This window comes from Danio rerio, chromosome 9 (assembly GCF_049306965.1).
Source record: "Danio rerio strain Tuebingen ecotype United States chromosome 9, GRCz12tu, whole genome shotgun sequence".
In the NCBI taxonomy this organism is placed as follows: Eukaryota; Metazoa; Chordata; class Actinopteri; order Cypriniformes; family Danionidae; genus Danio; species Danio rerio.
Genome location: NC_133184.1, coordinates 32,233,040 through 32,260,176, shown reverse-complemented (window position 1 = coordinate 32,260,176; position 27,137 = coordinate 32,233,040). Strand labels below are relative to the sequence as shown.

General features: G+C 34.2%; 2 protein-coding genes across 3 annotated transcripts; one reads left to right on the top strand and one right to left on the bottom strand.

Moving 5' to 3' along the window:
* Positions 1-481: 481 nt before the first annotated feature.
* On the bottom strand, positions 482-4,953 carry commd6 (COMM domain containing 6). Its single transcript, XM_001332052.7, has 7 exons — positions 4,761-4,953; positions 2,465-2,523; positions 1,603-1,668; positions 1,373-1,449; positions 1,087-1,255; positions 842-994; positions 482-757 (listed from the first exon to the last, which is right to left on the bottom strand). Exons 1-7 carry the CDS (start codon positions 4,783-4,785, stop codon positions 707-709), a joined length of 600 nt encoding a protein of 199 aa, XP_001332088.1. The 5' UTR covers positions 4,786-4,953; the 3' UTR covers positions 482-706.
* Positions 4,954-6,413: 1,460 nt separating this feature from the next.
* On the top strand, positions 6,414-24,390 carry morc3a (MORC family CW-type zinc finger 3a). 2 transcript variants are annotated; one of them, XM_068223384.1, is made up of 20 exons: positions 6,414-6,479; positions 8,642-8,714; positions 8,943-9,075; positions 10,402-10,625; positions 11,738-11,894; positions 12,693-12,840; positions 12,980-13,111; positions 13,773-13,889; positions 14,096-14,193; positions 14,390-14,410; positions 14,585-14,683; positions 14,772-14,900; positions 15,971-16,045; positions 17,024-17,066; positions 17,150-17,260; positions 17,363-17,429; positions 19,117-19,180; positions 19,276-20,425; positions 23,436-23,662; positions 23,754-24,390. In XM_068223384.1, the coding sequence occupies exons 1-20, from the start codon at positions 6,441-6,443 to the stop codon at positions 23,905-23,907; spliced, it is 3,261 nt and encodes a 1,086-aa protein (XP_068079485.1). In that variant the 5' UTR covers positions 6,414-6,440; the 3' UTR covers positions 23,908-24,390.
* Positions 24,391-27,137: the final 2,747 nt, after the last annotated feature.

Sequence of the window (27,137 nt, the reverse complement as noted above, 5' to 3'; positions counted from 1 at the left end):
GTGTTTAAGAAGTATACTTGTAAACTTGTAAGTTTCAAAGTTATATAAAACAAGTAAAGGTTAGTTTAAGCAATATTTGTTAAAAATATGAAATATCACATGTATTTAATTATACTGTAAAATTATTACACAAATCAAGTTTGCTGCACAAGAATCTGTAGAAAAATGAATCTGTATAACCTACTCAACAGCGTCCTCTGTTGTCTTTAATGGATAGACATCAATGTTAAACATCAATGTCAAACATTCATCAATGTTTATTTTCAGAATTTAATAATGACAGTGCATTCACTGTATGCAGGTTAAATTGTCTATCCTTTAAATAGTTTTAATAACTCAGCTACATTAAAAATATATAATAATTATATATCCAATTAAAAATATAACAAATAATTCCTAAAGACATTGATAAAAATCAGTATTAATAAAATATACGTGATTTTATAATAATAAACAAGAAAACAGAAAAACAGAAAAAGTAAGCTTTTGCATTACCATACCATTTTTAATAGTAACTTTCAAGAGCATTTTACCTTGATATGTTAACCGTGAATATATGTTTATATGTTAAAATTTAAATACCTTTTAAATGTTGTTATTTGTCCAAGACAGCAGGGTTTACACACACATACATACACACACACACACACACACACACACACACACACACACACACACACACACACACACACAAATCAAAATAATATTAAACAGTCTCTAAAACGGAGGCCATTTCCTTGAACTGCCTGTAGAAGTTCTGAGGGACAAAGACAACAGAAAAGAAATAGTCAATTTCAGAAGTTCAGCTGGATTAAAATAAGGAAACCGCAAGCTTCCATACCTGAAACTGTGGAACTGTCATCTCGAATGATTTATATGACACTTCGCCTGACGTGTCTGCGATTTTCATGAGAACAGAAATGATTGGGGAGTTGAGGGATCGACAGGTATCTGAGCTTACAGCCATGCCAAGTTTCCACTGGATATCTACAAGCTGACAGTGAAGAATTTTTGATATCAACAACCTGAGAACTGAAAAACTGAAGAAAAAGCAAGCAAAAAAAAATCAAGAATCATGTGACACACCTGCCCAATACTAGCCATTGCCAAGAGATCCTCATGTGCCTGTAAAAGAGCACCGTGTTCCGTCCAAAGCTGCTGCACCAGTTGCAGGGTCGCTTTGGACCATTTACTGCTGCATTTTGACAAATTACTGACCAGAACGTCCGCACTGAGATTGCTCTTAGCAGCTAACCTGCATTAATAAACATGTATCATACATTTATCAACAGGCAGGAATTACATCACATAACAAAATAAAAATGTTACTAATTCTAGATTTTTTTTAACCATCAGAAATAAAATACTGTACCTAAAATAGTGTGACATCAGTCTTATAATATCTTGAACAGCTTTCTGATCAAGGTTTATCCCAGCTCTTTGATATTTCTGGTATTTGGGAAATAGAAGCGTTAAAATATTAGACATAAAAACAGATACATATATTTTTTAGTTTATAATAAGCACTATTAGACATAAAAACAGATAGATATATTTTTTAGTTTATAAAACATTTCCAGGAATGTGATTTTGTGCACTTACATCACAAGTTTCAATCAAATCTACTGCTCTGTTTTGATCCTGAAGATGAACCAGGATCGTCTGAAGCTGGGAAATTAAAAGATTAGCAGAGGAATTAGAAAAGAGTCATAATCGAATTAACATTTTAATACAACATGTTAAAACTGAACATACATTAATTAAACTACATACAAATATCTATATTTCATTTTTTAGGTATAAACATTCATTTTCCTTCGGCTTAGTCCCTTTATAAATCAGGGGTTGCCACAGCAGAATGAACTGCCAACTATTCCGGCATATGTTTTATATCAGGAATGTCTAAACTTGTTCCTGGAGGGCCGGTGTCCTGCAGATTTTAGCTCCAGCTTGCCTCAACACACCTGCACAAGCCTAGTAAAGCTGTGTCACACTGCACTTTTCTTCCCATAGACTTTCATTCATACACACGCAAATGTGTCAGACCGGAAATGCAAGTTCATGCATCAAGTTTCGCAGTTCACTGCGTTGCAAAGTTCAAGCTTGTTGAACTCTGACCTGCGAAATCGCATCACTTGACTGCGTGAGACCAATCGAGGATCAAAACATGACCTCTCAGGACAGAAATTTAAAATATGAAGCAATCGCTCGCTTTTATTAATGTCTAATCATATTGTTTAACCCAGCCCCCTTTCGCAGCGCCGTGCAACAGAATTTCACACGCTCAAACTCTAGTGTGACCACAGCTTAAAAGTTGAGCTCAGGTGTGTCTGATTGGGTCGGAACTAAACTTTGCAGGACACTGGACCACCAGGACCGAGTTCGTGCATTCATTTTTTTATACAGAGGATTAAGTACAGACATTTTATTTTCATTAATCATATCCACCAACGCACAAACTTACAGTTTCTGCAATCATATCCGCAGGGAGTTTTTCAATTTGTTCAACCACATTATCTGCACCTGCAATAAAATATGCAAAAGATAACAATTGTTTAAATTACTACACTTAGTAATGCCAGTCATAAATGTTTTTGTACTAGTGACATTTTTTTTTGTGTGGAAAGTAAAGACGCATCTAGCATTACGATGTAAGCATGGGGCGATATAAGATTATATGATATCATATGATTATATGATAACCTTAATTGGATAAAAATATCATGGTTTCACCGTATCACAGTATTGTGATTACTGCTACAATATCTTCCTTTTAAATACATGGGTAAGAAACTAAAACTTTCCCCCCTTTGAACACAAATCATTTTAAAAACATTTTATTTTAAGAAACTTTTAAAATATTTCGAAGCAGTAAACGTCAGGCAAAATAATTCAAATGAATCATTGACTTCTGCTGTCTTCATTAGTTTCAAAAACACAGATTTCTTATATTTTCTTCTAGAGATACCGTTGTCCTAAAAAATTTTTTTTTTTAAATCTTACATATACCAAAGGAATGTTACAGCAGAAAATTTTGGCAGTTCTAGGACCTTGACTTTTCCAAACCGCAGTATACCTTGAATTCCAGAGTCATGAATGTGACATTTGAAGTAAAATCTCTAAACATAAACTCATTGAGAAAGTATCCAGTTGAAGTCAGAGTTATCAGCCCCCCTATTTATTTTTTCCCTGATTTTTGTATGACAGAGTTTTTTTAACACATTTCTAAACATAATAGTTTTAATATCTCACTTCTAATAACTAATTTATTTTATCTTTGCCATGATGACCGTAAATAATATTTTACTAGATATTTTTCAAGACACTTCTAAACAGCTTAAAGAGACATTTAAATGTTTAACTAGGTTAATTAGGTTAACTAGGCAGGTTAGGGTAATTAGGCAAGTTATTGTATAATAATGGTTTGTTCTGTAGACTATCGAGAAAAATGTATAGCTTAAAGGAGCTAAAAATTGACCCTAAAATGGCTTTTAGATAATTAATTAAAAACTGCTTTTATTCTAGCCAAAATAAAACAAATAAGACTTGCTCCAGAAGAAAAAAATATTATCAGACATACTGTCAAAATTTCCTTGCTCTGTTAAACATCATTTGGAAAAAAAATAAAAAATGATTAGTTGTATATGTTACATTATATAAATTAGAATTTTAAAAAAAATTTTGAAGGGAGGCTAATAATTCTGACTTCAACTGAATGTTAATATTATATTGAAACATTTGTTTATATTTTCCAAAGCAACCAACCACAGAGTTATGGGATCAGAAAAATATCAATCTGTAAACAATTTTTAGATTTTAAATGAGAAAAATAAAATAGCTTCATGAATGCGAGCAAAAAAGTCTGCTAGTTTACAGTATAAGACATACTTTATAGAAATTCTGTGAATTAAACTGCACAACCCAAAAGAAGCAATGCTAATCAAAAGGATAATGGTTGCTCTCTATAGAACAAAAATTATTGATTTTATTTAACATTTTTTGCATTTTGAGGAAAAAAACTTTGTTAGGGATGTTTGTTAGTTTTTTTTTTAATTTTTGCAAGTTTGAGTATTTTTACAGTAAAATACAAGTCTACATAAAAAAACCTAGAAAGGGTTTCGCTATTTTTTTTACTTTTGCATGGAATTGCTCAATTGAAGTTTTATATTTTGTCAAAGCAGATATTTATGCAAAAATAAAACATACTTATTCATATAGCCTCATTATATAAATGTTTTAAAAACGTACTGCTGACAAAGAAGTAAAATCTAGTGGTTTAAATGAAAGCGACAAAAATCAAATTTAATAAATAAATACAATAAATGCTTTCCTTGTTAATTGTTACATTTTGCAAAAAAAAAAAAAAAAACAATTACATTAGCAACAATTAAATAATAAATAAAACAATAATTAAATAATCAACATAGTGGTATAAATCATAGTATGGGGAGGGGAATGTAAAGTTGCATATTTATTGTATTTTTTTATTCTCGAAACCCCTTTTTATTTGTTTACAAACTATGAATGTATAATCCTTTGTAAAATAATGAACTTTGTAACATGAATATGAAAGTAATTTCCTTTTCATAACTAACGTTAAAGAATTCCGTAGAAATATCATTAATCGCCTAATTCCCTGTTTAACAATGCAAATCTGCTATAAACGGTCTGTATAGTATAAAGAGCTGAAGGAGTTGACTGCAGTAACGTTAAATCACATGCCGTAAAAAAGGAAGAAAGCAGAAATAAATTCTCCTTACCAGTTGACAGCTCCAGATCTAACATCTTCTTCTACCGGAATATTTACAATAAGACAACTAAATTAATAAATAGACAAACATGTATTCAAGAGATATTGAAGAGAGTATTTCGGATGTTTTACAGCATAGAACAATAATTTTCATCCAACTGTTTATTCACTTCAGCAGAAAGGAAAAGTAACCGACCGGAAGTGGAGTAATTCATTGACATTTTCTTTCAAAATAATAGTTCGATGTTGGTCTGGTGGTACCATCAGGAAAGATTAAAACACATGGAACATATTTAAATAATTTCCTTTGACTTCTTCTAAATTTGCAATTAAACAAAAGGGGAAAACACCCAGCATTATGGTTTATATGATGTTTCTTAAAATAAGTTGTGCTTTGGGAGTCAAAATGAGACATCCAAAATTGGTTTCGACATCAAATAAAAATTCAAAAAATGTAATTAATAAATTGATTTTGATTGATTGAATGATTTAATTGATAAAAACATATTGATTGTAAGTGTCTATATATTTATTCAAATTATATTTGTGAAAATTGTCGAAACAATCTTACACTGTAATTGAGCATTCAACATTTTCCTTCTGTGCTGTACTTATAATATAGAAAGTAATATCCTATTAAAATTTAAATGATTAAAAAGCTATTAAGTTAAACATAGTGTTGTGCAAAGATTAAATGTGATTAATCTCATCCAAAATAAAAAAATAAAAAGTGTGTGTGTGTGTGTGTGTGTGTGTGTGTGTGTGTGTGTGTGTGTGTGTGTGTGTGCTGTGCATATTTATTTTGAATTTATGCATGAATACATATAATTGCAAAAATGTTTATATCAACTTTTTTGTGTATAGTCTTTGTTTATATTTAGATATAACATATAAATGTATATAATAAAAAATTTACATATTTAAACATATATGTGACAAAAAAGTTGTTCTGTGTATGTGTGTGAATCACATATACATAACAAATGTATAAAAAAACACATTATGTCAAAATGGATGAGATCAATTATGATTATTCTTTGCTTAGCACTAGATAAAAGCTAAAATCTAAAAGCTATAAAGCCTCACATTATGTACTTTCTTCATCCCTACAACTGTACACAGAATGATCATTCATTCATTTATTTTCCTTTGGCTTCTGTCCCTTTATTCATCAGGGGTCCCCACAGTGGAATGAATCGCCAACTTATCCAGCATATATTTTACGCAGCAGTTGCCCTTTCCGTTGTAATCCAGTACTGGGAAACACCCATACACACTCATTCATAGGCATGCACTACATTCAGTTTAATTTATTCAATTCACCTATAGAGCATTTCTTTGAACTGTGGGGGAAACTGAAGCACCCGGAGGAAACCCACAAAATGCCACCTGACCCAGCCGAGGCTCGAACCAGCGACCTTCTTGCTATGAAGCGAGAGCGCTACCGACTGCACCACCGTGCATGTTATAATTAAAATTATTAATTACATCTTTTATTAATTAATCTAACGCTATTTATTATTATTATTATTATTATTATTATTATTATTATTATTATTATTATTATTATCTTCATGACTCAAACTCATTCTTTAAGCTCTTATTTTGAAAAAACCGTTTTCGAGTCGTTCCGGATGTTGCACTCACACCCTCTGGAAGTTTTGTATCGTCGCGGGTTGGATGTTCGAGGATGGCGGCGCAAACAGAGAGAGGGATTCTCCTCAGTGCGGTACGAAGGCTTATTACATCTCTTATTACAACCTGACACGTGTAATTAACGCATAGCAGTAGGCACAATGTTAACAGACGATATACTGAAAAGTTATTCGCGAGAATTTCCCGCACTGTTAGCATTGTCAAGTTGACGGGTTACATGCCATTTTAAATTCCCTATGCGTTTGCTCTTGACGTACAACAATTAATGTTACTAGCGTGTGTGAAACTATATGTTGTCATTTTTACTGCATTTGTTTTCCTGTGACGCGTGTCTGTTGACCTATCAAAATGCTCAGAAATTTAAATTTGACTTTCAGTTTTGTTTCTCTGTCAGTGAGATTTGTCTAATCGAGACTGAGTCGAGCTTTTTTTCTTAATAGTTTAAACCCCGACTTTCGCGCGTCTTTAAACTTTGTCTATCGCAGTGTAAACATGCCCCCAGTCTGATGTGTAACTTACAATTAATATAGATGAAAAACAGCGGCTCCGTTTGGGCATAAACGGAATGATGCATAGAAACTTTCATAACTTTGTGAAAGGACAAGGTGAGTAACGCCAGTCATTTGAATGTGACTCAGGTCAGATGAATGAGTGATGTCATATTTCATCTTCTCTTGATGTGTTATTAAATATTACAAAGAGGATGATGCTGGTTGATTGCACAGTTTATTAATACTAGTACTAGTTTATTTTATTCATACAAGAATATAACATGATCGGTTAAAGCAGTCCGGTGTAATTCTTTCAATTCCTCTGAAATATCATATTTAATGCACACATGAGAATGACTACTAAACACACAAACTTGGCCCTCCTTGTAAATCTAGAGTTCTAAACAATTATAGAATGATTGGAATACTCATTAATTGTTGTCATTTAAAAAGAAAAGTCATCATTTACTCACCCTCATGTCATTCAAAAACCAAATCAAAAGATCTGATATTTTTAATCTAAGAGATTTCTGTTGTTAAGTCAAAACGTTCAAGATTCAAAATGTTCAGAAGTACTTTAAAATCCTCAAGTGGTTTAGCCACAATTTAATCAGAGTCTTGTGAAGGAATACTGTTACACTTATTAGAAAACTATAAAACATTGTGTTTTCAAGTTGTATCTTTTTCTTTATTGTATTTATCTATGCTTGTAGGTTGTTTATTATAATTTATGCCGTTTAAAATAATACATTTTTTTCCCAAATAGAGTTATTCAAGTCATCTGGTGAAATTGTATTCATATTGCAATATACAGTATATCGCAGAACAACAAAATATTGTGATGTTAGATTTTTCCAATATCTAGCAGCCCTACAGTAGATGTAGGAATGGATTTAAAATGTTTAATTTTAACATTTTTCTTCAGCTCACTCCATTTATTCATTAGGGGTCACCACAACGTAATGAACCGCCAACCTATCCAGCATATGTTTTACACAACATGTGCCCTTCAGCTGCAACTCCGTTTATTCAGTTCACCTATAGCCCATGTCTTTGGACTGTGGGGGAAAGCGATACACCCGAAGGAATAACCCACCCCAACACAGCGAGAAAATGCAACTCTACACATATATGCCAGCCGACCCAGCCTGGACTTGAACCAGCAACCTTCTTGCTGTGAGGCTACAGTGCTAACCACTGAGCCACCGTGTCGCCTCAATTTAATTCTTGTTAACAAAAATCCCCTGCTATATTGAACTTCTTTTAAGCATTGTCACACCCTTCTCTAATTTGAAATGTAAATAAACCACACATCTTACATATTACAATATGAAAAACTCTTTAAGTAGAGGCATTCTGTATGTATTTTTCAAGACTCTGTTATTTTTTGGAAAAATGGTGCATTGATGTGCATTTCCAGGTTTAATGTGGTTTGAAAAATAAGTTTGACCTTATGGTAGGTGTGTCATAAAAATATTAAAAGTCCTCTGAGTAATGGTGCTGTATATTTATGTGGCTTTTTAAAACAAGGCTCACCTGAATGTTATATGCAGTAAAATGTTTCTTGATAAATAAATTGCTTGTTTATTTTTATAATAGCTCAGAAATATAAAGAATATTGCAAATGTAAGTCAGACTATATGCACATTCCTGCAATAAAGATTTCTAAAGCAATCCATGCATTCATAAAATGTATTTTAGGTTGCTGCCTATTAAGTTTTCTGTGTCTTTAACTCTTTTATAGCTTAATCCAAAGTTCCTTCACACCAACTCCACCAGCCACACCTGGCCCTTCAGTGCCATTGCAGAGCTGATAGGTGAGCGGACACTTCTGATAGCACTCTTTGTTACAACATTGGGTGTGTTCCCTCAACTGTATGATGTCTATGTATTTGTAACATAGTTTCACACTTAATTGTATTGTATCTCATGTATTGCTGAAAGACATTTAGATTTGAAGTATTGTCAGGCTCAGTTAAGGAAGTGAAAGTCTTAAGTTTTGCTTCATTTGTTCATATTTTAAATCTATAATTTTTTTTCATCAGACAATGCTTATGACCCAGACGTGAGTGCTAAACAGTTTTGGATTGATAAGACAGCAATCAGAGGTGAAGACTGTCTAATTTTCATGGATAATGGATCAGGAATGGATAATGATAAGATGTTCAAAATGCTCAGGTGGGTAATATTGAAAACCAGCAAGTTGAAAACATTTTGGTGACATGTTTGGAGAAACTCCTGACACGAATATATTTGAGAAATATATATTTTCCCATATACCTTTGACATATATCTTGTATCTTTTTCAACCTTAAATGTACTTAAGTGACCAAGTGAAATGAAAGTGACATGTTGCCCTGTGAGAAACCTGAAGTGATAACAATATGTAAGGAAAGTATTAGATTCAGAAGCACGTTGTGTACTATATAATAAGAGGTTTATTGATAGCAAAATTTCTAAATCCCTCGTAGCCCTCTACTCTTCAGATTTTGCTAGCCCAAACTAAATACAAGTAGCTCCAGACTGAAAAGACATTATTTGCTCAATAAAAAGGAATGCTTACATTTACTAGATAGAAAAGTTATAAAGGCATTTGTTTTAGGCTACACATTTTTATTTATAATTTGTAGCATAAAAATAATATGGGATTACAGTCATATTATTGTAGTTTCACCGTCTTTGCTCATATTCTGAATAACTCCATTCAGCCTCATTGGATCCACTGCCACATCCATTCATTTATGATATAACAATCATTACTTAGATTTTTACATTGTATGCCACTTTTATGCAAACACACTGAGTTCATCTTGTGTGTAAGCTCATATGCACAGAGAAAGACACAGAGAAAGCTTGTCCAAAAGAGAAATCCATCATTTTCGTTTTGTTTCTAATGTTTATTAGAGTGTTAATTCGGTCTTGTATCTTGCTTTTCACATGTGTGTGTATTTTAGGCTCATACACACCAACTATAAATATGTGTGGGACTGTTAAGTGCCTCAAGTTTTTTCTTCTTGTCTGTCTTACTTTTCACCTTACCTGGAAAGAACATATTTACTTCATCTACTGATCACAATACAGCCATGTTAATGCGACAGTTGATGAAAATAATCCTTGACTTTTGACTTTACCAATTATTTAGGTGTCTGTCATGTGTAGAAAATCCAATAATGCTTGTAGTGACAATTCCCTCCAGCCAAACAGTATCTACAGCGTTTACACATCATATTTTAGTAATGGTACGGCTCACTTTAAAACATTAGCTGAGGTGGTGCTTAATATTCAGTGGAAAACACTCAAAGGTGAGGCAAACTAAACCCTGCTATACCATGTAGTGATCTTTAGAGAAACAGAATGAGGCATCAGTTTACTGTCAGGGGTTGTTGTGTTGTTTTCATCTAACTCAATTTCGATGCTCATGAATATGTATTAATGTTGAATTTGATCCATATTTTTAATATAGATTGGTATGTGTGTAATATATTGTGCATCTCTCTTTCTCAGTTTTGGCTTCAGTGACAAGGAGACTATAAATGGCCATGTCCCAGTGGGCCTCTACGGCAATGGATTTAAGTCTGGTTCCATGAGGTTGGGAAGGGACGCCATTGTGTTTTCCAAAAATAAAGAGTCTATGTGTGTGGGCTTGCTGTCCCAGACATATCTTGAGGCGATACAGGCTGAGAATGTCATTGTACCCATTGTCTCATTCAAACGCGTTGGACAGTCAAATATCCTTACCTTCCAAAAGAGCCCAAAAAGTAGGCATATGCACTACCTGACAAAAGTCTTGTTGATCCAACAAATAACAACTTGACTTCTAGTTGATCATTTGGAAAAGTGGCAGAAGGTAGATTTTTCCCATGAATCATCTGTTAAACTGCATTCCAATCATCGCAACTAAAGCAGAATTGGAACCGATTGGAGCTCGCATGAACCCAAAATTCTCATAGAAATTAGTCAAGTTTGGTCAAGGAAATATCATGGTTTGGGGTTACATTCAGTATGGGGGTGTGCGAGAGATTTGCAGAGTGGATGACATCATCAACAGCCTGAGGTATCAAGACATTTATTCTGCCCATTACATTACAAACCACAGGAGAGAGCAAAATCTTTAGCAGAATAGAGATTCTTTTTATACTTCAGCTTCTACATCAAAGTGCTTGAAAGCAAAGAAGGTCAAGTTGCTCCAGCACTGGCCAGCCCAGTCACCAGAGGTGAAGATTATTGAGCATGTCTGGGGTAAGATGGATTATTAAAGATTAGTCCAAATAATCTTGATGAACTCTAGAAGTCCTGAAAAAACACTTTCCTTGCCGTTCCAGATGACTTTGTTATTAAGTTATTTGAGTCATTGCAGAGATTTATGGATGCGGTCGTCCGAGCTCATGGGAGTCAAACACAATATTAATTATTTTTCCACTGCACCATGACTTTATATTCTGTACTGTACATTATTTCTGTTAAGTGGCCAGACTTTTGTCGTGAAAAGTTAGACCTTATTGTTCTAATTCAATAGTTAAAAATTAAGGCATGATCATATTTTATTTTGGTAAACTAAGCTTAATCTAGAGGCCTTTGTCTTTCATTTATGCTACTTCAGATACCAAATGATCAACTAGAAGTCAAGTTATTATTTGTTGTTCTTAAAACTTGGATGGGTGACAAGATTTTTGTCAGATAGTGTAAACAATATACCTGGAAAAAGTAAAAATTACATACTATAGCCAATAATTGTAATTTGATTTTAAATTTCACTATTTGTTGTAAAAATTGTTTTGATGTACTTTGCATATGTTCATGTTCTTAATTTGATGTCTGTATCCTTAACCATTCTTCTCACTGCTACCTGAGGCACAACACGCAGCAAGTCTCCATGATATCCTCCAGTACTCTCTGTTCCGGACAGAGGCAGAGCTGCTCTGTGAGCTCAAAGCCATCAATGCACATTATGCTAATGAGTGCACAGGAACAAGAATCATCGTCTGGAATCTCCGCAAGTGAGTATGCTGTTAATTCCTGTTTACACCAAGGATGATAACTACAACAATAATAAACAATTCAGTTTTAAAGATGGCACTAAATGTAACATAAAAGCAGACTACTACTTTCAACAATTATAACAGTAACTGCACAAAATAATAGAATTGCAGTCACTTCTAATACATTTTTTTCTGTTTTTTTCACGTTCTCATTAATGCACTAATATTTCAATGGGTGATCTGATGAATAAATAATAATTCTAAAATGCATTAGCTTTCTTTTATAATGCGATCTACCAATCAAAATATATAATAATGTTGCTTGGTAATAGATATGTTCATACAATGATGTCTTCTAGCATTAAAGTAAATGAACACACATAAAGAAATCTCTTATATATGCTACATTTTTCTATTTTATATCTATATGCTCTCTGTACTCTGTATCCCTTTTCATATTGCAACTTATCATATCATGTCAGATAGAAAAAAAAATGTTAAAGCTTACTTTGTCTTTGGCATGATTCTTCTAATCTAAATAATCTCATAATAATTTTCTATTGTATAATGTATCTATTTCTTTTCATTCATTTATTTTTAACCTTAATAATTACAGACATTAGTTTTTAATGTCAAAGAGGGTTTGCACTGAAACAAACGATTGGTAAATATGGGCTTTGGTGTGAATACACCTTTAAAAATAGTTAAAAGATGAGATTGGAGCAGTGTTTTTTAACATTGGATTCAGCTAATCCTTCATGCTCTTTAGCTAACAAGCACATGAATACATATGAAACTAATTTTTTTCTGCTACAGAACATCATCAGGAAAATCTGAGTTTGACTTTGACATAGACCGCTATGACATCCAGATTCCAGCTGAAGTATATGAGAATGAAAAAGAAAAATACAAGCAACCATGTCGCACATTTCAGTCAAGTCCAGAGAGTGACTTCTCCTTGCGGGTGAGTAAATCATGAGTAAACTCAGTTGATCTAACAGTGCACAGTCTGGAATGTTTATTCATTGGGTCTGTAATTATTTTATGTATTACAGTTTTCACATAACAGTAAAATGTGTCTATATGAATGTTATCTTTCCTAGGCGTACTGTAGCATCCTGTACTTGAAGCCCAAAATGCAGATCATCCTTCGCGGACAGAAAGTGAAGACCCAGCTGATCTCCAAAAGCCTGGCACACATTGTCAAGGATAAATACAAACCCAACTTTCTAAATGTATCCACACAAGCACAAAGAGGCTCACTTTTGATTCACAGAATGTTAATATGACAGAAAATGTAGAAAGTACAAAAAAAAGTAGAAAGTAGAGGTCAACCAAATTTTGGCAATCAAAAATGTTCAAGGGTGAAATCATTGTCTGAAACAGTTTTGTTTAATTAGCGTTTGTCTGATGCTGTATTCTGTCAATATGGATAAACTATAGGTAAACAGCTGTAAGATGCTTGGGCTGAATAAATAACCCAAAATGAAAATTTGCTGTTAATTTACTCATCAAAGATGTAGATAACTTTCTTTTATTCAGTAGATTTTCAAAGATGATTTTTAACTGAAACCACAGTCCTCTTTGTTATTTTAAATAAAAATCAGTAGTTACCATCCCTTTGAGCCAAAAAACACATAGATTAATTTATTTTCCTTTTGTTTAATCCCTGATTTATCAGAGGTTGCCACAGCAGAATGAACTACCAACTACTACCAACTATGTTGACATGAAAATAGCCTTATGCACATTTTAAATGTTTACACAACATAAAATAAATTTTCAGTTTCAGCTAAATGCATCCTGAACATTTGGTTTTGACCCAGAATTTTTATCCAAGAGCAACTTGACACAATCTGAAGGTATTCTTTTCCTTAATTCATTTCTTCTTAAAAGGAACGCATCCCCATCACATTTGGCTACAACACCAAGAGCAAAGAACATTATGGAGTCATGATGTACCATAAAAACAGGCTCATCAAAGCCTATGAACGTGTTGGATGCCAAAACAGGGTAACTATTTTAAACAATGTTTTAATTGTGTATTTATTGCATATATATACATATATATATATATATATATATATATATATATATATATATATATATATATATATATATATATATATATATATATATATATATACATAGCTTTATAGTTAATTTCTTGTTCTAGTTGACTATCTAACACATTTGCAATGCTGACTTTTGATCGAAAGGCAAACGAGAAAGGAGTGGGCGTCATTGCAGTGATTGAGTGCAACTTCCTCAAGCCAACGCACAACAAGCAGGACTTTGACTACACTGAAGAGTACAGGTGAGTGTGGAACGCTATAAGGGGATTGTAATGGAATGTTTTTTTTAGTTAGGATATATATGCTTTCTGTCATTCATGTATACGTGTAGATATTCATTGCATAACCAGTATTTACAATTTAAATGCTTTTACTAATTATGAATATCTTATTTTGTGAGCTCGTTTGCTATTCAGCGTTTGATTTTTCATGAGGCAGGGAGGGTTACAAACAATACAGGTAATTACAAGAACAGCAGAACCATTAATGTTTTGTTCTCACATTGGACTGTTTGGTAATTGAATCATCAATCTCTTTTACGTTTGAATTGAGTTTTCAGCAGCACTTTTTTGTTTTCTGAAACAGGGAATCTATAATATAGCAGTCTGGGCTGTTTATTGTTTTTCAACACAGGAGAACTATAACCACACTGGGTGTGAAACTGGAAGAGTATTGGAAAGCAATCCGCCATAAGAAGGGATTTGACAACAACTTGCCTATGGAGGATATACCGTTAGTTTACGCTTACAACAGAAGTTTATTTGCCGGATTGTTTACTGAGTTTCTATATGTAAACTTTGTTTTGTTGTTTAATTTAAAGGAAGCGTCCTGATCAGAACTGGGTTCAGTGTGATGAATGTCTGAAGTGGAGGAAACTTCCAGATGGCATTGACATGAATAAACTCCCTGACAAATGGTTCTGTCGAATGAATCCAGACCCTCAGTTCAGGTTTGTTTGATCTGACTTTTCAGCATTTAGCTTTTATAAATCTCTATTGGATATCAGAATTATTTCATTCAGTTTGCATTATCTATTAATATATTTTATAAAAGGTTTGTCTATGCAAATCTTTGACATCGTAACAACAATTTCAGCTAATTGATCATTTATTTACAAACATAATGATTAAATAAGTCATTAAGTTGGTCAAAAGCGATTTATTTATTGATTAATTTCCTGAGGTTCACATGCTTATGATTGATCACTGCAGGTCCCACATCAGCTTCACATATTGCACCAATCAGATGAACACCAACTCTCTCTAAAAAACAGAGTTTTCCACTTCAGTCATCTTCGTCTTAAAGAATCCCCACTTCTACCCCTACTCCTCCCCTCCTTCAAATAGGATGGTTAGCACTGTTGCCTCACAGAATGACATACCGTCCAAAAACATACATTATAAGTAAATTGACTAATCCAAAGTGGCATCAAAATACAAACTCTTAGCCAGCTATATCTTTCAGCTATTCCTAACATGTTCACAATCGGGGAGTTCTGGAGACCTACCTGAGCTCAAACTCCCCTCTCGCCCTTAAAACAGGAGGGAGCCTGGGCTTGAGGATATTCTGAGCTCAGGGCTCTCTCCTAGGACAGCATGCCAAACACGCTTTATTATCAGTCATCAGCTAAGTGTGAACTCTTGAAGTTATGTTCTCAATCATGCAAAAATAAGTGCTTTATGGATCTTATGAATTCAGCTTATAAAAATATTAGTATCATCACATGTTTTCTGTAGCATTTCTCATCAGTGTGCAATATCCACTTTGTGTTATCGCTAAATATTAATCAGCCTTTTTCAAACAATGTGGGCACATTCAAATGTACTTTTACTGTTACTGTTTTGAACACTTAAATTAAACAATAAATTATCATGACAAATACAGTAATAGGTATGACTACAAATGTACTATTTCACCATACATTAACTTGCATTTTATAAACTAATGTAGTATCATGTTATGTGTGTACACAAATCTCTTAGTGTGCCTTAGTTTAAGCATTTAATATTTCTAATTCAGGCGATGTGAAGAAAACGAAGAAGCCGAAGATTCTGCAGACGAAGCCTCAACCTGCCTAAAAACATACAAAGAGTAGTGAGTAAAATCATTTTTACAGCTATTCACTATTGTTACCTAAATATAAATATACCCATTGATTTATTCAATATATAGTTAAGCAGTAACTTATTTCTAAAAGACTGATATGATATATCATGTTCATGTTATGTTGTAATCATTATTATTACTCACGTTTCAACTTGTAAGAAGAGTCCTCATTAAACATCTAATTACAACAAACTGCGAAATTTCAGACAGTTGAATTGTATCATGTGACTGCTGAGCCACCTGACCACAGCAGATTTATTTTCAGCATTATGTGAAGATGTCAAAGGGATCGTTCATCCAAAAATTTAAATTTACTCACTTTTTACTCACTCTCAAGTAGTTTAAAACCTTTTTGGGTTTCCTTTCTTCTGTTGAACAGAAAAGAAGATATGTTGAGGAAATCTGAAAACCTGTAACAGTTGACTTCCATAGTAAGAAATACAAATACTATGGAAGTCAATGGTTCCAGGTTTCTAGCTTTCTTTCAAAAATTTTCTTTTGCGTTCAACAGAAAAAAGAAAGTCAAGTAAAGAGTGAGTAAAAGATAACAAAATCTAAAATTTTGGGTGAACTACTCGCACACCAGATGCGGTGCTCAGTGCTGCAACACGGCGTGCAAATGACAGTTGGAAGTATTGCACACCAGACGCGCACATTTGAATGTTACATAAAATGAAACTATTCAGATTGCACTCTGTGGCACGGCAGAAATATGAACAATGTCCTAAATCGTAGCTGGGCGCTGTGAACAGTCGGCGACTTGCAGCACCAGTGTGCAAACACTGATAGAAATCTATGTTTAGAATTCTAAAATGCATGGTGCTGCGTGGCGTGGCTCATGCATTGTGTGATCCCCTTGAGGACGTGAAGAGCTACTAGTGTTCATCCTAAATCTTAAAATCATGGTAATTATGCATGACATGAACATAAGCACTAATGTTTTGTTTTTATTTTTAATGTTGACAGTGAGAGAAACCTCAAAAGACAGCAGGAACAGAAAAAAATTAAGGTAATTACATATGATGGCTTGCATGTTTCTGTCTTGTATTTGTTATCTTTTTTATAACTTAATTGGTGATTTCACTGGATTAGGCAGAAGAAACAAGGTTAAGACAGGAACAGCAGAAAAACGCAGAGCTGATCAAACAGAATGAGAGTCTGAAAAGGATGCATTCAAGCCTTGTGCGTCAGCTCCACCACAATGTAAGGCTTTTGTTTTTTTTCAATCCAAGCCCAGTGAAGCAAATATTATTCACCAATAATCAGAATAAATTTAAATCTCTCTTTACCTTTTTGTTTCCATAGCCCCCATCCTCACCCAGATCACCTACAGTCTCTTGGCAAGCGATGAGCCCTCACAATTCACAAACTGGTGAGGCCACATTTTGTGCATATTTGTTTTTCTACCAAACCTAAATTATCCAAGGCTCCAGTCCAGACTGGCAAACAGTAATGTGAAATCAAGAGTTCTGTGATGCAAACCACGAATATCTAGGGCTAGTTTTAAAGCAATATGAAACAGTGCTAACAATATCTATAGCATAGATATATAATTTTATTGTGGCAGAAATGTGGGATGTTCACATCAAATTTGATTGTATTATTATTATATTAACACTTCGCAATAGTCTGTTCCATTAGTTCATGTTAGGTACTACAAGTTGGAACTATGAATAAACAGAACTAGTAAGCATTTATTAATCAAAGTTCAACATTTACTTAACATTTATTGATATCCAACACTGTTATTGTTAACATTAATTAACGCACTGTGAAATAACATGAACTAACAATGAACTTTATTTTCTTTAACATTAACAAAGATGAATAAATACTTTAAGAAAGGTTTATTTAATCTTAATTAAATTTGTTTATGCTAATAAATACATTAACTAACATAATGAAACATCGTTGTATAGTGTTAGTAATTAAATAAAATAATTAGCCGTGTGTGTGTGTGTGTGTGTGTGTGTGTGTGTGTGTGTGTGTGTGTGTGTGTGTGTGTGTGTGTGTGTGTGTGTGTGTGTGTCATTGAATAACTTGTTCGTATCAGTAGTTTGAAATAAATGTAATTAAGTATTAAATATTTTGTGTTTTGATAAATCACATAAATTTTTACCTAATTTCAAAATGTGCCCATGTTGTATTAATCATTTGTGTTTTATTTTTCAATTAAAGTAAATGAAAAAATATGCCTTTGCAAGTAGCAATAATAAAATAGATTTAGGTTATATTTTCAGTTGCATTTAGTTTATTTTAAGTAACAAAAACATTTTGAATTCTATATTTTTGGTTTAGTTAACTGTTATAATCCAGTTGTATTCTTTATTAGGCATGTCCCGAACAGGTTTTTTTTTTACCTCCGAGTCATTTGATTTTGAGTATCTACCGATACCAAAACCTGATCCGATACTTCTAAAATACATAAAAAAGAATAAAGAAGACCGAAGAAACAGATCCAGGATGTTCCTTGTTTTTTATTTAATTCACCTTATTTTTACATTCCGCAAACAGAGCACTTCTGTGAGATTTGTTTTTGAGGTACTCTATTAGGTTTATTGTGTTAATTGTAGCCTTTGAATTTCCCCCTCTTGCAATCCCAGGTTTACACATCTCACAGTTTGCTATGGCAATGTTGTCGTCGTCAACTTTATAATACCTCAAGCTGCTTCCATGTTGTACTTTGCCAGCATTTACCCAATAGTGTCTCTGCAACAAAGTGATGTCATGCCGCAAGTGTTGCTGTTTCTGTGTGAAGTCATGCCACCTCATAACTGTAGATGTGTATATACATATATATTTGATTCCTGATCGTTAGGTAACGTCCGATTCTGATCGAGTCGGATATCGCGCGATCGAAACAGGACATTCCTATTCTTATTGTCTTTAGACTACTCTTTTTCCATTAGAAATTCAATATAATATATTTACCGGAGTTTTGAGCTGCATTACCTGTGGTTTTTATGATCTACAAATGTATTTAAAATTACTTTGTCACAGTTTTTACAGATTTTACTGTAAACCAAAGTGATTTATCATGTTACTTTACTTTTTTACAGCCTCTAGCCCCTCAGACAACATGCCAGTGATTTCAAATGTCTGTTCACTCTCCACTCCCAAACGGTGCATTATTTTTTTTCTTCTGTTCTTTAAATAAGTTACATCTTTATTAATAATCATTTTTGCAGGAAATATAATTGAAATCCTTGCTTCTGTAGGGTGAAAAGACCTTTAAGTCTGTCCCAGAGCCAAACAGCAAAAAGAGCAAGACCACACGATGACTACTCGGTCAACACACCAGGAAGTCCATCAATATCTGCAGCTGCATTAGATGTCAGAACTTCACCAGGGAATGCAAACAACAATGTCAATATCAGTGATGACAGCAGTGAGGATGATGACATTGTTATTGATGAGGTCCACAGCACACCGAGACCAAAACCATCCACCTTTGACCTCTCAAAGGTGAAGACAGAAGAAAACAACAGTGACAATGCAATAGAGTTATTCATGGAGTGCAGCGATCAAGCTTTGGTGGACACTGAAACTGAAGACACCACAAAGGGGCCATCGACTTCAGAAGGACAAACCAACACAACGACCCAAACAGAGTGCTTGAGTATAAAGAAAGAGGAAGACCAGCAGATGCAAAAGAAAGAAACTGAGATCAAGGAGGAGAACAAAAATGATCCAAGAGCAATAAAACAAAGCCCTGGTGAAGTGGAAGGTGGAATAATCAAAGAGTCTATGGAAGTAAACACATGCAGTAGTTCAGAAGTTTCCAGAACAAATCTAGATGGTATACCTAAGGAAAACTCACTCAGTTTGGAACAACAGACAAAGTCAGATGTTCTAAACCAGGGAAGTAGGCAATCGCCTAGCACTTCGCTTTTTCCTAACATAGAAATAGATCTTTTGCCAACCAGTGAAGCCCAGAAACAACAGGATAACCTGCTAGAAATCCTGGAGGCCACAGCTCAGGAAAGAGATAAGTTCAAAGAGAAAGTTCTGGAGAAAGAAATTCAACTCTTGAAACTGAGCATAAAGAAAGACCACAGCCATCAGTGCATCCAGACAGATCCGTCAGAGGACTATAAGACGCTTTATTTACAGGCCAATCAGAGCATCCAAAAGCTTACAGAAGAGAGAGATGAGTTGAAAAGGAAAGAGGAGGCCTTGCTTAAAGGCAAAGCTGAGAAAGAGGCGCAGGACGAGGTGTGTCGTGAGCGATTGAAAGCTGAGAGTGAGGGACACTCATCAACAGCAAATGCATTTGTAGATGCAGATGATGAAATGGCTCTTCAGGTGGACTTTCTTCTGAGTGAGCTGGACACACGCAACGCTGAATGCCAAGAGCTAAAGTGTAAAGTAAGGTTTTTTTTGCTGCCTAAATTCTACAATTTACCAGCATGTATTTACAGAGTATTTATTTTGTTAGCGATGATTTGCCTGCAGTTTATTTTTGTTCATCATTTACTAGTTTACTCAGTTTGTTCCAAACTTTATGACTTCAATGTAGATAGAACTTATAATGTAGAAAGAAGTGGGGTCTGTTTTGTCCAAGAAATGCTGTTTCATACATCAAATTAGGGCTGCACGATACTGGAAAAATCTAACATGCCGATATTTTATTTTGCTGCGGTTTATATTGCGATATGAATACAATTTTAGCAGAAGATTTGAATAGCTCTATTTGGAATAAAATCATTAACTTTGATTGTAATAATCTTGTAGAGGAGTGAATCAAAGATATTGCAAGAATAAATAAATAAGATAGAGCTTGGAGAAATGTGAAATAAGTAGTCAGATATTCAGCTGAAGTAATACGATACGATATTATCATATTTTGCCCCAAAAATGATAGATCACGATAACAGCGATATATCACAAGACCATCCACAATATATCACGATTTTTGTAAATGAAGTGTAAAAATGCATCATAAAGTTTTAAGATGTACAGTATTTTTTATTAACTGCACATATATTTCAACATTGTAACATTGACATATGTTCGATCTTCCATTACGAGAAGCGCCACCTAATGCATATCACTATTTTGTCCTGCCCCTATTATTGAATAATCAAATGTAATGTAAAATGTAAAGACTGCATTCTTCATTGCTGATCAACAATGACATTCAAACTCCACATTGCAGATGCTTTGATGTGACTATTGCAAATGCACACATTGCGATATCGCTGCTGAAACAATATATTGTGCAGCCCTACGTCAGATACATTGATATATGTGAGATTTCTTTCCTAAATGTTTGCATTCACTGAAATCTAGTAATAACAGCAGAATATTATCACTTGTTGCATCCCAAATGACACCGATGTGCTAATACACATAGGATGTCTATGGGGTCTTAAAAAGTATTAAAAGTTGATCAATCAATTTAGAGATATTTGAGGCCCTTAAAAGGTATTAAAATGCTATTTTACAAGGTATTACATTTTTGTCAATTTTTGATTTCTCTCTGCCAGGAATTGGCATCATTGTCCCTGTTGGAGAATTTTGCTTTTCCACATTTCTGTCATATTTAATTTCCTACCTTATTGAAGAAGCAGCAGCAGGATAATCTGCTATTCGCAAGTCTTTTATGCAGAGAAACTTTCTCAGGTCTTTGGATAATTCTGCATTCAGACGTTAATGTTCAAACATGTCTTTGTATAAGTCAGTTTTGTTGCTGCAGATGAAATATAACACAGAAAATGTGATTTAAATATTTACCAGTTGGCCAGATAGTGATTAACAGTCATTCAAACAACTTGACGGTTGGTCTCGCCATCATGTTTGTAGTTTATTTACACTTTTCACCCGTGTTTGTAGTTCTAATCGAATTCACGATATCAGCGGTTAGAGTATGGGCGGTTCTTCACTTAAAATTTTACTGGAAATAGTAAATTCAAATAATTTGGGACATGCTAATTTTTTTTTCAAATACTATTTAGGACGGATGGTATGAGAATTGGGATGCAGTGATAGTAAACCAACCAGATAGCCCCTCCAGATAGCCCCTCCCCTTCTGCTACATAAGCAAAGCAGCCAGCAATCATTTAGTGCTTGTGTTCAACATTACATACTTCTTTTAATCAATTGAATCAGTGCATCATCTGGGTATTTAAAGTGCACTTAATCTTTTCAGAATTTTTTATGTGAATGCACTACTTCCACTATTTATATTACAAAATGGTGTAGTGCATAATAGTGCTTTTTGGGATGCACCCACTGTCTCTCTGACAGTAAAAAAGGACTCAAATACAGTCGATGAAAGCTCAACTGTATACACAAGAAAAAGACTTATTTTTGTCTCAAAACTTGAGAAGGCTGAGCTCAGATTTGCTATGTATGTGCATTGATTAATGTTTAAATGTGAATAAAAGTCTAAATTAAATCAGAAGATTTTAATTAAAATGAGAGTTTAGTTGCCAAAACAACACTCTTTCCTTTTTCATATGCATCAGACACTTCCTTATAAACACTTTGTAGTTTTAGAAAAACATTGTGCAATCCTGATAGTGCTTCCTGGAGTTGAGTGGCCTTGAAAAGCCATTTGTAGGACACACTCTCCTCTCCAAATGCACCAGCCACTTTCATAGAAAAACTTTAGCTGCGTCCCAAATGGCACACTATACACCATGCACTGTACCTGTGCACTTACACACTCAACAGCATAGTATATGAATGTAGTGTCATCCCAAATGGAACGCTAATGTTTTTTTTAATAAGCAGCAATTAAATCCGTTTCCCAGATGACATTCGAAGGTTGCCAAATTAGTGAAATAAATGACCAAACTACCAAATAATACCTGCTATGAGTATAACCGCATTCACCATAGGGAGGCGGTATAATCACTCTCGTAGGAGAATTTTCCTTTAACAATCCAAAATAAATAAAGTAGTCCAACATCAGCGCCTGAAAGCTCCACCCCTTCTGCTACATGAGCAAAGCAGCAGCTGTTGAGTGCGTGAAGTGTCCAATATTACACAATTCATTTTAATGGTTGAATAAGTGCATCATCCGGGTATTTAAAGTGCACTTATTACTTAAGTATTTTCGGAGGGAATGCACTTTGTCCACTATTTATACCACAAAAATGGTTAGAATAGTTCATAAGTATGCGATTTGGTATAGACCTTTTATTTTTAACATCTTTTTGAAACATTTAAGTTTTGGTTGCATGATCTTTCAGGTAATGAAAATTATACTGGTGAAAGTGGTCAACCATTCGGCTAGTAAAAAGTAGCCTAGGTCACTATAACTACTCTTTTCTGCAGGGATGTCCATTATTTCATCATTCAGGCTTAAACTGATTGGCTTTTTTCTTTCTTTTGTTCTTCTAAACTCACAAACTCATTTGGATATTCAAAGTTGGAAAGCCTGGAGCAGGAGAAAGCGAGCTACAAGCAGCTGGAGAAGGAAGTCGAAGAGCTCAGAAAACAGAAAGAGCAATGGAGCAAAGCAAATGGAGATAAAAACACCAGTGCAACACAGACATGCAGCGCTAGCACAGCTGCAGTCCTTGTGAATGGCATCAAAAATGATGGAGAAAGCACTGAAAGACCTGCTGAAGGACAGAACACTGGGACACCAGCCAAGTAAGACCCCTTTTGAGTTATTTGAGAGATTCTGTGCTTAAAGAAGTCACAATCTAATTCACACATATGTAAATCTCTCTTGTGTTCTTAGGCTGAGGGAGCTGAGAAGCAACGTTGCCCGTTTGTTGGTGACTTTTGTTCCTGCACTGGACCTCGACCAAGTGAACTATGACTGTGAAGTCATAGATGAAATTTTAAATCAAGTCATACAGGAGATTTCCCCTTCTGAGACCAGTTTTACTTAAAGCCAGCAGCTAAAGTGTTCAGCCTTTTGTGGGGGTTTTTTGCATGGAGACAAAATGTTCGAATGTCAAATGCACTTTGAAAATGTTCAAATTTGTTTTATTTATTTATGACTTTACATCCTGATTAACAATTGCAGTTCATTGTGCCTGTTTTACATGCATTTTTACATAATTCCATTCTCTTGGTATTTGGAATACAAGGTTGTCAAGAGTAGTATTTGAACTTTCTGCCACAAATATGTAAGTTATCAATTATATGTCATTTTGTATGTCAGGTGTTTTGTTATGTTTCTCATGTGCAGTTGTGTGTATTTTTAATACACAATATTTTTGATACCCAATACACAAATGGCAGTGAATAATAGCCATTTGATTAGGGGCTTACATTGTGTACAGGCAGTTGTGTATAAAGTTGTACATATTACCGTTTTTGAAAAGAGGGTTTAATATAAAATAAAATTCACATTTGTTTGATTAAAAAAATATTTTCTGTGTTTTTGTTTATTGGTTATATGGATGACCAACACACTAGGAACACTAGGAGGTTTTACCTCCTTTTGTCTTCGGAACTGCATTAATCCTTTGTGGCTTAGATTCAACAAGGTACTGGAAATATTCCTCAGAGATTTTAGTCCATAATGACATGAAATCATCACACAGTTGCTGCAGCATGGGTTTGAGATCTGATGACTGTGTGGAGGCCATTTGAGTACAGTGAACTCATTGTCAAGAATCCAGTCTGAGATGATTTGCGCTTAATGACATGGCGTGTTATCCTGCTGGAAGTAGCCATCAGAAGATGGGTACACTGTGGTCATAAAGGGATGGACATGGTCAGCAACAATTTGCAGGTAGGCTGTGGCATCGACACAATGCTCAATTGGTACTAATGGGCCCAAAGTGTGCCAAAATATCCCCCAAATCATTACACCACCATTACCAGCCTAACCACTGATAGAAGGAAGGATGGATCCATGCTTTCATGTTGTTGATGCCAAATTCTGAGCCTACCATCTGAATGGCTCAACAGACATCGAGACTCATCAGACCAGGCAACGTTTTTCCAATCTTCTATTGGCCAATTTTGGTGAGCCTGTGTGAATTGTAGCCATAGTTTCTTGTTCTTAGTTGACAGGAGTGGCACCCAGCGTGGTCTCCTGCTGCTGTATCTCATCAAGGTTGGACGTGTTTTCTGTGTTCAAAGATGCTCTTCTGCATACCTTGGTTGTAACGAGTGATTATTTGAGTTACTGTTGCCTTTCTATCAGCTGGAACCAGTCTGGGGTGGGTTTTTTAAAACCATCGTAAGCCAACCAAGGTTGCAAGTTCCGTTGTTACAAATATGGTTCGTTGATTTGACGTTTTCCAAATCCATCGTTCCAACGAACATTCGCAAACTGCGTCACAAACTTGTGCACTTGTAACTACACCTCTGGAGCTTGAGTTAGAAACATATTTCCTGGCTATGTTCTATTCCCACTTATCTCCCTATGCCCAATCCATTAAGAACATTTAAACTTGGAATGATTTTTTAAAATAAAGCATCAAAGTCATCACTTTTAGGTGTAATTTGCTTTCAAAGTTTTTTTTACAGTTCAGTTTTAGCAATCTTCTTTAGCACCCTTCGCAGTGCATTTTGAAAACATTGATGCCATTTGGAACTCAGTCGTGGCTCTTGGCGAAAGCTATAGGTGACCTATTATTGAAAAGTGGAATTTATTTTACGTTTCCAAAGCTTGTGAAAACAAAAAAACATAGCATACATTAATGCTTGTAATATATAGTAGGTTATTTATTAAGTAGCTTATCTGTAGCCTACTCATAGTAGGCTACTGCATATGACATAGGCCTGTTGGTTAGCACATTTCTGAAGTGGTATACATGTCAAATTGAAAAAGTAGACTTTTTACAAAAATGAACAATATCCTACTTCAATAATAATAATCGTCATCATTAATATTATTATTAAAGTAGGATTTTTTTTCTTTCCTAATGAATAATAAATATAAAATTTTATTTATTAATAAATAGCCTCATTATTTATTTATGTACATGATTTATCAGATTAGAATATGTGTTAGCTTTTGTAAGTGATTTTATGTTTTAGAATAGAACATGTAATGTTCTTAATAATATCTGTAAAGGAAACTTAGGCCCTATATGTGTCATGTACATATATTTCGGATTATATGGAAAACGAGTGCTTGTTTTTACCAAAACTAATATTGGATTTTTTCTAAATGCGTGTTTGTGTAAAACAATATAATTTGCACAAAGAAATTATGGGTGTCTTCTCTAAAGAAGTAGTTACTCCACTCCGTTTAGAGCATCATTGTGGGTGTTTTACATTATAACTAATGTGATTCAAGCGATGAATCAGCAACAGAAAAACTACAGGTTTTGGGAAAAACTCGTCACTACATCGTTCTTCTCCCAAACAATACATCATACTATGATAGCTCAGCCACGAATTACATTGTTGTTCAGGAAACGCACCACTGGTCATTCTTCGTTGACCTCTGGCAATAACAAGGCATTTGCGCCCACAGAACTGCTGCTCACTGCTGGATATTTTCTCTTTTTCAGATAATTCTCTGTAAACACTTGAGATGGTTGGGCATGAAAATCCCAGTAGATAAGCAGTTTCTGAAATACTCAGACCAGCCCGTCTGGTACCAACATCCATGCCTCATTTAAAGTCACCTAAATCACCTTTCTTCTCCCAAATATTTTACATGGAATTTCATAGAAATGTTATCCCACCTTTACAGACAGTTAACAAAACATTTTAGACAACACAATAACATTTTTCTTTTACTTCAGAAATGTTAAGAAATCAGTATTTGGTGCAATAGCTTAATTCAATTAATTAATCAATTAATTGAATTTATTCAATTATTCAATTTCAATTACTTAAATCACAATAAAAAAAAACATTTGTTATATATACAAATTGTAATTTACTGCAAGACAAAGATTGTTTTGTCTTCAAAATTGGTATAGATTTGATTACACCTTTACATAGTACAAAATATTTTAACGTTATCTAAAATCATAACTAGCAAATTCAGATAACCTGCAAATTTTCAAAGGGTCTCTTAACTTTTTCCAATGCTGTAAATATTTTAGGTTGCCAAATACTGGTCACAAAACTATATTGTTGGCACTTTTCAGAACATCGACATGTGCTTTTCAAGTGGATGTTGAAAACGCCACAGCCCAACGGCGGA

Coding starts and splice junctions, on each gene's coding strand:
- morc3a (XM_068223384.1), top strand. CDS start 6,441: ATGGCGGCGCAAACAGAGAGAGGGATTCTCCTCAGTGCG. Junction 12,841..12,979: donor AGAGTGACTTCTCCTTGCGG/GTGAGTAAATCA, acceptor TATCTTTCCTAG/GCGTACTGTAGCATCCTGTA. Junction 23,663..23,753: donor AACACTGGGACACCAGCCAA/GTAAGACCCCTT, acceptor TTGTGTTCTTAG/GCTGAGGGAGCTGAGAAGCA.
- commd6 (XM_001332052.7), bottom strand. CDS start 4,785: ATGTTAGATCTGGAGCTGTCAACTG. Junction 995..1,086: donor CAATGGCTAGTATTGGGCAG/GTGTGTCACATG, acceptor CTTCACTGTCAG/CTTGTAGATATCCAGTGGAA. Junction 758..841: donor TGACAGTTCCACAGTTTCAG/GTATGGAAGCTT, acceptor TTTGTCCCTCAG/AACTTCTACAGGCAGTTCAA.